At 46.8% G+C, this 14115-nt stretch overlaps 1 protein-coding gene across 1 annotated transcript; it reads right to left on the reverse strand.

Annotated features, from left to right (window-relative positions):
- Positions 1-7638, reverse strand: klf9 (Kruppel like factor 9). The gene is made up of 2 exons (XM_080188377.1): positions 6658-7638; positions 1-1228 (listed from the first exon to the last, which is right to left on the reverse strand). Exons 1-2 carry the CDS (start codon positions 7055-7057, stop codon positions 978-980), a joined length of 651 nt encoding a protein of 216 aa, XP_080044503.1. The 5' UTR covers positions 7058-7638; the 3' UTR covers positions 1-977.
- Between the last annotated feature and the right edge of the window lie 6477 nt (positions 7639-14115).

Raw genomic sequence — 14115 nt, forward strand, 5'->3', positions numbered from 1 at the left:
GGGATTTTATTGAATGGTTGTGATAATCTAGAGTAATAAACATCCACTGAACATTTCCTTAAATTCCTTACATTTCCTTTGTATTTTACCTCAAATTTTTGATACTGATTTTAGCAGTTGAAGTTTACTAATTCTTTTTGCAAGATTTCAAATGATGAAAGGAAATACATATGATTTATTTTACTGCACATAAATGGAATTGTATGTACACATTCACGCACAGCCATCATATCACAATGCTTGACAATCAAGGCGTGAAGTATACTACTACAGATTAAAAACAGGAGGTAGATTTTCCAGCATTTGTTTCTTTTTTTCAAAAGAAGGGAGCAAAGAAAAACAGTAAAGCTTAGTAACTTTCCAATGCTGCCCCATCTTCCATTGTGGGGAGGTTGTGTAAGATGCATTACCAGCCGCTGTAAAGCCCTGTTACATCAACGACTGTCCTCTTTCCGAGTAAGGGAATTCTGGCTACTAAATCACTGCTTGTGACTCATGCCCTTTAGTCTTTTAGTCTGGTATAAATTCAAAGTCACACCTCTTGGAGCTGTTGGCACTGGGGGGGTGGGGAATTTGTGCCTGTTTTGTACAGCCCCAACACAGATTCCTAAATATGATCGATTGGATACAGAGTCACTTTCCAAATAAGAAAACAAGAACGTTCAGAGCGAACCTCCACACCAGTTGAGTGGATAACAGTGTAGCAGTAGTCATCACCGTGTAGTTCAGGGGACAACTGGATTGATAATTACCAGCAGAGATGGAAACTTATCGTTGTGTACGGCTGTCGTGTGTCGTAGAGTAAAAACAAAACCGGTCAGTGGAACATTAATGCTAGCAAGCATCGAACCTCAGTAAGGAAGGCCACAGCACCAAGATGCAAACCACACGACTGGTTTTTAACCGTAGCAGGACGCCGACAGCACAGCCACATCAGCATCCTGCCGATCTCCTTTCTCCCCCGAAAGCTTCGGCTTTTATCTTGCTGGTTCAAGGGCTGAGGAATGGAGGGAGCCAATTCTCCGTGGCTTCTGGAGCATGCCGGAGTGAAAGCCAGGGTGCCGCCTGGCGTGCTTGGTCAGATGGTCGCTCCTCATGAAGCACTTGTCGCACAGGGGGCACTTGAACCTTTTCTCCCCGGTGTGGGTTCGGTAATGTCGCGTCAGTTCATCGGAACGGGAAAACCTTTTGCTGCAAGTGGGCCATGTGCAAGGAAAGGGCCGTTCTCCTGTAAAGCACAAAGACAACATTATGAGATCATTGGCAGGATGTCCAGTGCCACAGAACTGGTGTGAATTTGACTCCCAGTACTTTCTCTAGTTCAGTGGCACCAGTTTGACCATCTTGCTTGCCACAGTTGGCCCACACACCCCATACCATCCCCTCCCACCTCACCCCACCACTGAATTGTCATGATTCCTCCATGTGAAATTCTTCACTATCACTAAACGCAAACTTTGTTAATAGCAGCCTTTGTTCCAATTGACGGCACAGTGGTTAGCATTACTGCCTCACAGTGCCAGGGACTTGGGTTCGATTCCCAGCCTGGGTCACAGTTTGTGTGGAGTCTGCACGTTCTCCCGGTGTCTGCATGGATTTCCATCCACACTCCAAAGGTGTGTGGGTTAGGTGGATTGGCTGTGCTAAATTGCCACGTAGTGTCAGGGAGAACAGCAGGGTAAATATGAGAGGCTACGGTGATAGGGGCTGGGCACGTTTGTGGTCGGTGCAGGCTCAATGACTCTGTCTACACTTCCTGCAGCCTCAGCAAAGTAGCCAGCATAATTAAGGACCTCATGCACCCCGGACATTCTCTCTTCCGCTTCTTCCATCAGGAAAAAGATAAAGTCTGAGATCACCTAACAACTGACTCAAGAACAGCTTCTTCCCTGCTGCTGTCAGACTTCTGAATGGACCTACCTCACATTAAGTTGATCTTTCTCTACAACCTAGCTACGACTGTAACACTACATTCTGCACCTCTCGCCTTTCCTTCTCTATGAATGGTATGCTTTGTCTGTATAGCGCACAAGAAACAATACTTTTCACTGTATTCCAATACATGTGACAATAATAAATCAAATAAAAGTGGCATCCTTCTGCACTGTCGGAATTCTATGAATTGTCAAGCTGTTTAATTCAACACTCTGGTGAACATGCAATAATGTGCATTCATATAGCCCCTGCCCTGTAGCAAAATGTCTAAAGGCACTTCACAAAAGAGTTGTTACACAACACTGAGCTAGTGAATCTCAGAACTATTATAGCACAGGAGGCAGCCATGTGGCCCATTAAGTCTGCACCATCTCTCCGAATGAGAAGCTCACCCAGTGCCAGTCACCCATCTTCTCCCCATTAACCCTGCACAGTTCTTCTTTTCAGATAATAACCCAATTCCCTGTGGAATGCCCCGATTGAAGCTGCCTCCACCACACTCACAGGCAGTGCCTTAATCCTTCCACCCTCCTCATGGGATGGCACAGTGGTTAGCACTGCTGCCTCACCGCACCAGTACCCGGGTTCAGTTCCCAGCTTGGGTCACTGTGCGTGCGGAGTCTGCACGTTCTCCGTGTGTTTCCTCCCGCAGACAGCAAGACATGTTGGTTAGGTGCACTGGCCGTGCTAAATTCTCCCTCAGCATACCCGAATAAGTGGCAGTGTGTGGCAACTGGGGAACTTTAACAGTAACTTCATTGCAGTGTTAATGAAAGCCAACTTGTGGCGAAGAAATAAAAATTAACTATTTCTATAACCTTTAATCCCCTAGGGAGGTGTCATTAGGACAGTTGACCCAAAGCAGTATATCTAAATGAGCCTGGAGAACAAAGCAGGGAGGTTTAGAGAGAGTATCTCACAGCTGAGGCAGCTAAAGGCATGGTTGTCACTGACAAAGCAATTAAAATCAGGGATATGCAAATGATGAAAGTGGGAGCAATGCAATGTTCTCAGAGGATTGTAGAACTGGAGATAAGTGATAGGGGGTGAAATTTTACAGGCCTATCGCAGTGGGACTGTAAAATGTGGCAAGCTGTACAAAAGCCCATTGACCCTGGCAGGACCAGGAAAATGCCGCTGACTGGGGAGGGAGAAGGGGGGTGGTGGTGGTGGCGGGGGGGGGCTGTACAATTCCACCCATGGAGTGGGAATGAGGCTTGGGATAGAGTTGAAGCACCAGTGTAAATCGGGAACCAACTGAAGTCAGTGAGTATCTTGGACAATGCAACATTCCTTCAGTGAACATAGGAATTAGGAGTAGGCCATTCGGCCCCTCAAGCCTGCTGTGCCATTGGCTGATCTGCTTGCAAGCCCAACCTCACGTTCCTCCTGACCCCAGTCCTGCACTGGCAATGTCAACTTTTGAGTGCTCACTCCTATAATTTTATCAAATAGCCAACAGTGAGTTACTATTGGAATTTAACATCTGGAGTTCAATCAGCTTCCATGGAGAGGGTTATTGTAATGTCCTAATTGCCATCACTCACTGTATCTTACTTGGATTTAGAATGAGGATATTATTCTTTACTTACTACGACCCAATCAACTCTGTAATCAGTGAAGACTGTTATCTAGGATTGCAATGGGATCTTGATCAATTGGGCCAGTGGGCTGACGAATTGCAGATGGAGTTTAATTTAGGTTGTGAGGTGATGTATTTTGCAAAATTGAACCAGGGCAGGACTTACTCAGTTAATGGTATGGCGTTGGGGAGAGTTATAGAACAAAGATCTCAGGGTACAGGTTCATAGCTCCTTGAAAGTGGAGTCAGAGGTGGACAAGGTGGTGAATAAGGCATTCGACATGCTTGGTTTCACTGATCAGAACTCTTTACACTGGAAGACCAACAGGTTTCAGACAGACCAAAGAATATCTTTCACCAAGGCGGTAGCTCTCCAGCCACAGTTCGTGTCTGGTTCTGTGCCTCCCTGGGAACAGCCCGTAGAGAACAGAGACCCACGTCACAGAGATGCTGGGGATGAACCTCGAGAAAAACCACCACATTTCTTTCCAGAACTCCTTTGCATAAGCATATTCCAGAAGCAGGTCTGGTCAGAGTGGATCAGGCACGCTCGAGACATGATTGGCAATGACCTCGGACAGAATTCTGTCATCCACGTTAAGTTTTTATTATTTGTTTATTATTTCAAATAGGCTTACATTAACACTACAATAAAGTTATTGTGAAAAGCCCTTTGTCGCCACACTTGTGGCTACACTGAGGGAGAATTTAGCACGACAATGCACCTAACCAGCATATCTTTTGAACTATGGGAGGAAACCAGAGTACCTGGAGGAAACCCATGCAGACACAGGGAGAACGCGTAGACCCCACAAAGAGAGTGACCCAAGCCGGTAATCGAACCCGGCTCCCTGGTGCTGTGAGGCAGCAATGCTAACCATTGTGCCACTCACTAACCAGTGAAATAGGTCAATTTCCTCCCTGATTTTAATATACATTTAAAATATGTACAAAATGTAAAACATGCAGCATGATGGCACAGTGGTTAGCGCTACTGCCTCACAGCGCCAGGGACCCAGGTTCAATTCCAACCTCCAGATGACTGTGGAGTATGCATGTTCTCTGTGTCTGCATGTGTTCCCTCTGTTCACTCCCATACTCCAAAGATGTGTGGGTTAGGCGGATTGACCATGCTAAATTGACCCTGCTAGTCCCTCTGACACTAAGGGTCAATCTGGGTCAGTGATTGTGTCTGGGTGGGATTGTGGTCAGTGCACGCTCAGTGGGCCAGATGGCCTCCTCCTGCACTGTAGGGCTTCAATGATTCTCAGAGGTTTTGTTGGCACAGTGGGCAGTGTCCCTCTAAGCCAGAAACACTGCGTTCAAATCCCACTTCAGGATTTGATGTCCATGGAGGGTGTGCTCATTATGTGACCAAACACATTATAATCAACATGTAAATCCTTTCATTTCACCTGTGATAGGCTGTAAAATTGGGAATGTCTCCTGGTTAATGCATGCTTGATGTGAAATTAACTGACTTGTTCCAGGAATAAGGTGGACCTGACGAAGGGGCAGCGCTCCAAAAGCTCATGATTCCAAATAAACTTGTTGGACTTTAACCTGGTGTTGAGAGACTTTTGTGTGTTCCAGGAAAAACTAACTATGGAAGCAGATGCAATCATGTGCTTTTGTCTGGCCTATGTATCACCAGATTCAGGAAAAAGCAGGAATACCATTAGAGAACTGAGGGGTGGACCTGAGTTCGATTCCCAGCTTGGGTCACTGTATGGAGCTGCACATTCTCCCCATGTCTGCATGGGTCTCCTCTGGGTGCTTCGGTTTCCTCACACAGTCCAAAGACTGTGCGGGTTAGGTGGATTGGCCGTACTAAATAGCCCCTTAGTGTCCTGGGATGCGCAGGTTAGAGGGATTAGCGGAGTAAATACATGAGGGCCCAGGTAGGATTGTTGTTGGAGCAGACTCAATGGGCCGAATGGTCTCTTTCTTCACTGTAGGGATTCTACGAAAGACATTGAACACCCAGAATAGTTTCTAACATATTTGGAAAGGGAGAGATGCCCTGCCTCAGATTCCCAAAACTCAAGAGCAAATCACACAATCACTTCAGGCAGCAGGAACGAACCAGCAGGCTACAAGTTAGTGAAAGCCACACCCAGCATCTGTAATTGACAGCTTAAACCCAGGCACCGCCCACAGTAACAAAAAAAACCTCCCTTTCCTCCACCCAGTTAATAAACCAGGAAATGCAATTCTGAATTTAACTCCTTGCAAACCCTAAACCACATGAGACCATCATCTTAGCTGAAGTAATTGAGGAGAAACTGTTTCCACATTGGCAGGACACCAGGGGTGCACAGGTTTGAGATAACTGGCAAATGAGCCAGGTAGGAGAAGGGATGAGGAGTATTTTCTCTTTTTCACAGCAAGTTATGATCTGGGAGGTGCTGTCTGGAAGGGCAGAGGAAGGAAATTCAATATCCTAGAAACTCTTACAGTTTAAAAGTTTATTATTGTCACAAGTCGGCCTACATTAACACTGCAACAAAGTTACTGTGAAAATCCCCTCGTTGCCACATGCCGGTGCCTGTTCGGGGACGCTGAGGGAGACTTTAGCACGGCCGATACACTCTAACCAGCACGTCTTTCAGATTGTGGGAGGAAACCAGAGCATCCGGAGGAAACCCATGTGGGTAGAACGTGCAGACTCTGCACAGACAGTGACCCAAGCTGGGAACTGAATCTGGGTGCCTGGCGCTGTGAGGCAGCAGTGCTAACCACTGTGCAGGGAGAGGCCATTCAGCCCATCAAACTTGCACTAACTCTCTGACAGAGCATGTTACCCTGGCCCTATTCCCATAACTCCACAAACTGACCCCTCTAATTCCCCCTAACCTGCACATCTTGGGACATTAAAGGGCAATTTAGCATGGCCAATCCCCCTAATTTGGGCAACTTGGGGCAATTTAGGGGCAATGGGAACTTCCAAAGGGCAAGTGTAAAGGGGGTGGGGGGTAGAGACAGTGGGACTAATCGGATAGCCTTTTCAAAGAGCTAGTACGGCCAAGATGGGACAAATGGCCTCCTCAAAATTGTGAATTCTTTTAAAAAAGGTGGCAAAAATGATGACTCGACTGATACACAATGTTGGTTTTAAGTGAGAGAGCGGTAACACTGACCTGTGTGCGTTCTGAAATGTGCCTTGAGGTGAGAAGATTTCCCGTACACTTTGCCACATCCAGCGTAGGGGCATTCATGCCTCTTGTCCGAGAGGGGCTGCAGCAGCGCAAACTCCGGCGCAGCTGCCGGCGCAAGGCGCGGCTCCGGGCGCTGGGCTGCGCCGCTGCCTCCGCCGCCGCCCGCCGAGCCGCAGCGGGGGAGAGGTCGGCACTTGCTGAGGTCCGCCAGGATCCTGGCCATGGCGAGGAGGGAGCCCCCGTCCTTGCAGCCTTCCCGGGGGCTCTCCCTCTTGCCCTCCCCGCTCGGCTCCTGCCCGGGGGGCTGGTGCACGATCGGGCGGCTGGAGATGGAGACCAGGCACTCGGCGGCCAGGTAGTCGATATAAGCAACAGCAGACATAGCTCCAGACGGGGGGGGTGAGAAAGACAGCCCCTAGCTTCCCCTTCCAGTCCCACAGCAAATCTTCAGGGCGGAGAGACACCAAGTCTTGTCTAGTCTAGTATCACAAACACGTGGAGTGCATTAAAACATCAAATCACACCGCAATGCTCCCTTTTTCCTTAAAAAAAACACAACAATCACACCAAGGCTAACCTCCCAGTCCTGTTTTGCGGATTACAGGAAGAATTGCAATTGTAAAGATCAATCACTTGCATCCCTGGAAACCAAAACGGTTGAATTTTCCACAAAGATTTCTCATAACTCAAAAGAAGCACATTTTGGGGGGGGGGGGGTGGAATTGGTTAAGATTACTCCCAGGAAATGCTGGTTATTTTGGGGGTCGCTACACAGAAATGATTTGATTCAAGAGTTGGATATACTATCTGGTTTAAATACACTAGACACGCTATCAGACCTGTATAGGGTCAGAGTTGGATATGCTATCTGGTTCAGGTAACACTGGGTTGGATACAGTATCAGAGTTGGATACAATGTCTCCTGTCGCTGGATTTCTCAATGTGCTCCCAACATTGTAACCAATTTCTGGATACTCACACCCACCGCCCCGCCCACTTTCTGTCGCGTCACAATGGGAGGGCGCCCCTGATTGGACGCGCCCGCGTTCTACTCGCAAGGGTTCCAAACACGTGGAACATCCCACCCCATTCACATGAACCTGACCATGGACATGAGCCACATCTCACCCACCCCCAGCCCATGCTGACACATGTTCAAAGCGAATTCCCAGCAAAGTGATATATATACATGCTCATGCAATCTCTTATGGCTCCACTTAAAGGGGATATGTTCATTATTGAGTCATGCTTGGCTTGTGGGTGGTTTCCAGCAATCAAACAGAGAAACATTCCTTGATTACAAATTCCCTCCGGGGATGGATGAGAGGGCGGTTGGGTAACGGTCGTCACAGGGTGGTGGCGGATGAGCTACAGCAGATTGTATGGGGATGGTGTGAAACAGACAGCACACCACAGTGTCAGTGTGTTTTACAGCACGGAAAGAGGCCCTTCTGCCCATTGAGTCCATGCCAGCTATCTATTCTAATCCCATTTTCCAACACAGTGGTTAGCACTGTGCCAGGGACCTGGGTTCGATTCCCAGCTGGGGTCACTATCTGTGTGGATTTTGCACATTCCCCCCTCCCCCACCCCCTGTCCCCGTGGGTTTCCTCAGGGTGCTCCAGTTTCCTCCCACAGTCTGAAAGATGGTGGATTGGCCACGCTAAATTGCCCCTTAGTGTCAGGGGAACTAGTTAGGATAAATGCATGGAGTTATGGGAATAGGGTCTGGGTGGGATTGGTGTCAGTACAGAACCGATGGATCAAATGGCCTCCTTCTGCACTGTAGTATTCTATGATTCTATGATTCACTTTGCCCATAGCCTGGTACGCTATGGCATTTCAAGTGTTCATCTAAATGTTTCTTAAATATTGTGAGGGTTCTCACCTCTCCCACACTTTCAGACTGCGAGTTTCAGACTCCCACCATCCTCTGGGTGAAAAGGTTTTTCCTCAAATCCCCTCTTAATCTCCTGCTTTTACTTTAAATCCACGCCTCATGGTTATTGACTTTTCCAATAATGAGTAAAGTTCCTTCCCATCTCCCCTATCTATGCCCCTCGATGGTAGTCAAGAGATGGAGATGCTGGCATTGAACTGGGGTGGGCACAGTAAGAAGTCTCACAACACCAGGTTAAAGTCCAACAGGTTTATTTGGAATCACAAGTTTTTGGAGCACTCACCTGATGAAGGAGCAATGTTCTGAAAGCTCGTGATTCCAAATAAACCGGTTGGATTTTAACCTGGCATTCATCTGTGGGAGTTTGCGCATTCTCCCTGTGCTTGCGTGGGTTTTCTCCAGGGGCTCCAGTTTCCTCCCACACCCCAAAGATGTGCTCTTAGGCTGATTGGTGTAAAGAATTGTCCCTAAATTATAGTCTCCCCTCAACCTGGTTTCCAATGTGGAGTGCCATAAGCGCAGACAAGGGTCATGGGTGGAAGAGGGGACTCACAATGTTGAAATGGCGGCGCAGGCTCATTGGGCCGAAGGGCCTGTTTCCCGTGCTGTGATGTTATTTGTTCTATCTCACATCCATTTTCTTGCGTTAATTCTCCTGAATCTGTGTCCCTCTGGTTATCGATCCTCCTGCCAATGTAAACAGCGGCAAGTGGTTAGCACTGCTGCCTCACAGCGCCAGGGACCCGTGTCACTGACTGTGTGGAGTTTGCATGTTCTTAGTATGCCCCTCATAATTTTGTGCACCTCACTCAGGTGCCCCCCTCAGCCTTCTCTGCTGCAAGGAAAACAACCCCAGCCTAACCAGGCTCTCATCATAGCTGAAACACTCCAGCCCTGGCAACATCCCGGTAAATCTCCTCTGCATCACCTCTACTGCAATCTCTTTCTAGTGTGGTGACCAGAACTGCACACAGTACTCTAGCTGTGGTCTAACCAGTGTTTTTTACAGCTCCATCATAATCTCACTGCTCATTTATTCTATGTCTCGGTTATCATGACAGCAGATCCCCACATCCCCATCTTTGTAAAATTATGCAACAGGAAATAAAAATCTAAATTTTTTCAATTGTTCAAGGTAAAATTATGCAACAGATAACAAAAATCTAAATTTTTTTCAATTGTTCAAGGTAAAATTATGCAACAGATAACAAAAATCTAAATTTTTTCAATTGTTCAAGGTAAAATTATGCAACAGATAACTAAAATCTAAATTTTTTCAATGTTGCATAATTTTACCTTGAACAATTGAAAAAATCTGGATTTTTGTTTCCTGTTGCATAATTTTACCTTGAACCATTGAAAAAATTTAGATTTTTATTTCCTGTTGCATAATTTTCCCTATCTTTGTAACCTCCTACGCAATGTAGCACTCTGAGGGCTGTGCACTTTCTGGCCTCTTGCACACCTCAACTATCGTCACCCCACCAGTGGTGGCTGTGCCTTCAACCAAGTGGGCCCCAAGCTCTGGAATTCCCTCCGTAAACATCTCCGCATCTGTCTCCCCCCCCTTGAGACACACTTTAAAACTCCCCAAAACTTTCACCAAATTTTAGGTCGCGTGTCCTAATATCGCTGTCAAATTTTATTTAATAATGCTGCTAATCCATCTAACCAGCACATATTTCGGACTGTGGGAGGAAACTGGAGCACCCCGAGGAAACCCATGCAGACACGGGGAGAACGCGCAAACTCCACACAGTCAGTGACCCGGGTCCCTGGCGCTGTGAGGCAGCAGTGCTAACCACTGTTTCACTGTTTACATTGGCAGGAGGGTCAGTAACCAGAGGGACACAGATTTAAGAGAATTAACACAAGAAAATGGGAGTGAGATGAATTTTTTTCAACCCAGCAAGTTTCTATGATCTGCAAACACCTCAGGACATTTTACCACAACAAAAATATTAGATAAATGCTGCCTTTGTTGTTCCATAACTTAATTATATATTTTTACACACACTCCTAATTCCAGGAAATACAATAGTTTGAAATACATCAGTGTCGGTAAGATAACACCTGTTTATTATACACAAGAACATAACTTGTATCTTTTACACAAAATACCTGCTCTCAAGGCTGTCTTCAACTGACAGTTTACGTAGATACATACACACATACAAAATAGATGCAGGAGGAGGCCACTCAGCCCTTTCAGTCTGCTCTGCTATTCATTATAATCATGGCTGATTATCAAATTCACTACCCTGATCCCGCCTCCCCCTCCCCCCCCCCCCCCCCCGCCTCCCCCAAGCCCCACACTCCCCTTGATCCCTTTAGCCCCAAGGGCAATATCTAACTTCTTCTTGAAATCAGACGATGTTTTGGCCTCAGTTACTTTCTGTTTTTTTCACTGGTCTATAGATCCCTGTTTTCTGTCTACCTCCCTTTTTGAATAGCGGGCTGACGTTACCTACCCTCCAATCCGTGGGAAACATTCAAGAGTCCAAAGAATTTTGGAAAATGACCACGAATGGATCTACTATTTCTGGGACAACTTCCTTAAGTACTCTGGGATGAAGATTATTTGGCCCTGGAGATTTATCTGCCTTCAATCCCATTAAATTCCCCAATACTGATTTCCTTCACACTAAAATTTGTGTTTCTCTGAACTTCTGGTATATTATTCATGTCTTTCTTTGTGAAGACAGAGCAAGTAACTATCCCATTGTAAATAGCGGACAGTGTTTAGCCTCACAGTGCCGGGGACCTGGGTTCAATTCCAGCCTCGGGTCACTGTCTGCGTGGAGTTTGCATGTTCTCCCCGTGTCTGCATGAGTTTTCTCCGGGTGCTCCGATTTCCTCCCACACTCCAAAGATGTGCAGTTTAGGTGGATTGTCTGTGCTAAATTGCCCCTTAGTGTCCCAAGATGTGTAGGTTAGGTGGAGTGGCTATGCTAAATTGCCCCTTAGTGTCCCAAGATAGAACATAGAACATTACAGCGCAGAACAGGCCCTTCGGCCCACGATGTTGCGCCGACCAGTTAAAAAGCAGTGACATAAGAACATAAGAACATAAGAAATAGGAGCAGGAGTAGGCCATCTAGCCCTTCGAGCCTGCCCCGCCATTCAATAAGATCATGGCTGATCTGTTGTGGCTCAGTTCCACTTTCCCGCCCTCTCCCCATAACCCTTAATCCCCTCTCTTATCAAGAACCCATCAACCCGCTTCTTAAAAATATTTAGCGAGGCAGCCTCCACCACTTCAACGGGCAGAGAATTCCAGAGATTCACCACCCTTTGAGTGAAGAAGTTCCTCCTCAACTCCGTTCTAAACCGCCTCCCCTTTATCTTGAGGCTGTGCCCCCTAGTCCTACTGTCTTTTTTGAGCGGGAAGAGTCTCTCCACCTCTATCCTATCCATCCCATTCATCATCTTATACGTCTCAATGAGATCTCCCCTCATTCTTCTAAACTCTAACGAGTACAAGCCTAGTTTATTATATATGACCCTCTAACCTAAACCAAACCCTTTCCATCCATAAACCTATCCACAGATCTCTTAAACGCCCCCAAACTAGGCGCATTTACAACCGCAGCAGGCAGGGCATTCCAATCCCTCACCACCCTCTGGGTAAAGAACCTACCCCTGACATCCGTCCTATAACTACCACCCCTTAATTTAAAGCTATGCCCCCTCGTGCTAGCTTTCTCCATCTGAGGAAAAAGGCTATCACTGTCCACCCTATCTAAACCTCTAATCATCTTATATGTTTCAATAAGGTCCCCTCTTAGCCACCTTCTTTCTAACGAAAACAACCTCAAATCCCTCAGTCTCTCCTCATAGGACCTCCCCTCCATACCAGGCAACATCCTGGTAAACCTCCTCTGCACCCTCTCCAAAGCCTCCACATCCTTCCTATAATGTGGGGACCAGAACTGCACACAATACTCCAAGTGCGGCCGCACCAGAGTTTTGTACAGTTGCAACATGACGCTGCGGCTCCTAAATTCAATCCCCCTACCAATAAACGCCAAGACACCGTATGCCTTCCTAACAACCCTATCTACTTGATTCCCAACTTTCAGGGATCTATGTACACATACACCTAGATCCCTCTGTTCATCCACACTATTCAGAGTCCTCCCGTTAGCCCTATACTCTACACATCTGTTATTCCTGCCAAAGTGAATTACCTCACACTTTTCCACATTAAACTCCATCCGCCACCTCTCGGCCCAGCTCTGCAACTTGTCCAAGTCTCCCTGTAAACTAAGACACCCTTCCTCACTATCTACCACACCTCCGACTTTGGTGTCATCAGCAAATTTACTAATCCACCCAACTATACCCTCATCCAGATCATTTATAAAAATTACAAACAGCAGTGGCCCCAAAACAGATCCCTGAGGCACACCACTTGTAACTGAACTCCATGACGAATACTTACCATCAACCACCACCCTCTGTCTCCTATCTGCTAGCCAATTCCTGATCCAATTACCTAAATCACCCTCAATCCCATACATCTGCATTTTCTACAGAAGCCTTCCATGGTGAACCTTATCAAACGCCTTACTAAAGTCCATATATACCACGTCAACTGCCTTACCCCCATCCACCTCTTTGGTCACTTTCTCAAAAAACTCAATAAGGTTAGTAAGGCACGACCTACCCTCCACAAAACCATGCTGACTATCTCCAATCAATTCATTACTCTCCAAATAACTATAAATCCTATCCCTAATAATTTTTTCTAAAACCTTACCCACAACAGAAGCAAGACTCACCGGTCTATAATTCCCGGGGAAGTCTCTGTTCCCCTTCTTAAACAATGGGACAACATTCGCTATCCTCCAATCCTCCAGCACTATACCTGTGACCAACGACGACCTGAAGATCAGAGCCAGAGGCTCTGCAATCGCCTCTCTTGCCTCCCAGAGAATCCTAGGGTAAATCCCGTCCGGCCCAGGGGACTTATCTATTTTCAAACCCTCAAGAATATCTAGCACATCCTCCTTATCAACTGCAATACTGTCCAGTTTACAACCCTGTAACCCAGTGTTCTCCACAGCTACATTTATGTCCCCCTGTGTGAATACTGAAGAGAAATACTGGTTCAATGCCTCTCCAATCTCTTCCGGCTCCACACACAAATTCCCACTGCTGTCTCTAACTGGCCCCAGTCTTGCCCTAACCAACCTTCTGTTAACATATCTATAGAACGCCTTAGGATTCTCCTTAATCCTATCAGCCAAAGTCTTCTCATGCCCTCTTTTAGCCCTTCTTAACTCACTCTTCAACTCCCTCCTAGCCAATCTAAAGCTTTCTAGTGCACTACCTGAGCCCTCAAGTCTCATCCGGACATACGCCTCCTTTTTCTTTTTAACCAGCGAACCAACTTTCTTAGTGCACCACGGTTCCCTAGCTCGACCAATTCCTCCTTGCCTGACAGAGATGTGAAGGTTCGGTGGGAACGGCCATGGTAAATGCATGGGGTTACGCAGAGAGGGTGGCAGGGAGGGCCTGGGTGGGATGCCCTTTTG

Source organism: Carcharhinus amblyrhynchos, chromosome 5, assembly GCF_965287045.1.
Source record: "Carcharhinus amblyrhynchos chromosome 5, sCarAmb.v2.hapA, whole genome shotgun sequence".
NCBI classification, from domain to species: domain Eukaryota; kingdom Metazoa; phylum Chordata; class Chondrichthyes; order Carcharhiniformes; family Carcharhinidae; genus Carcharhinus; species Carcharhinus amblyrhynchos.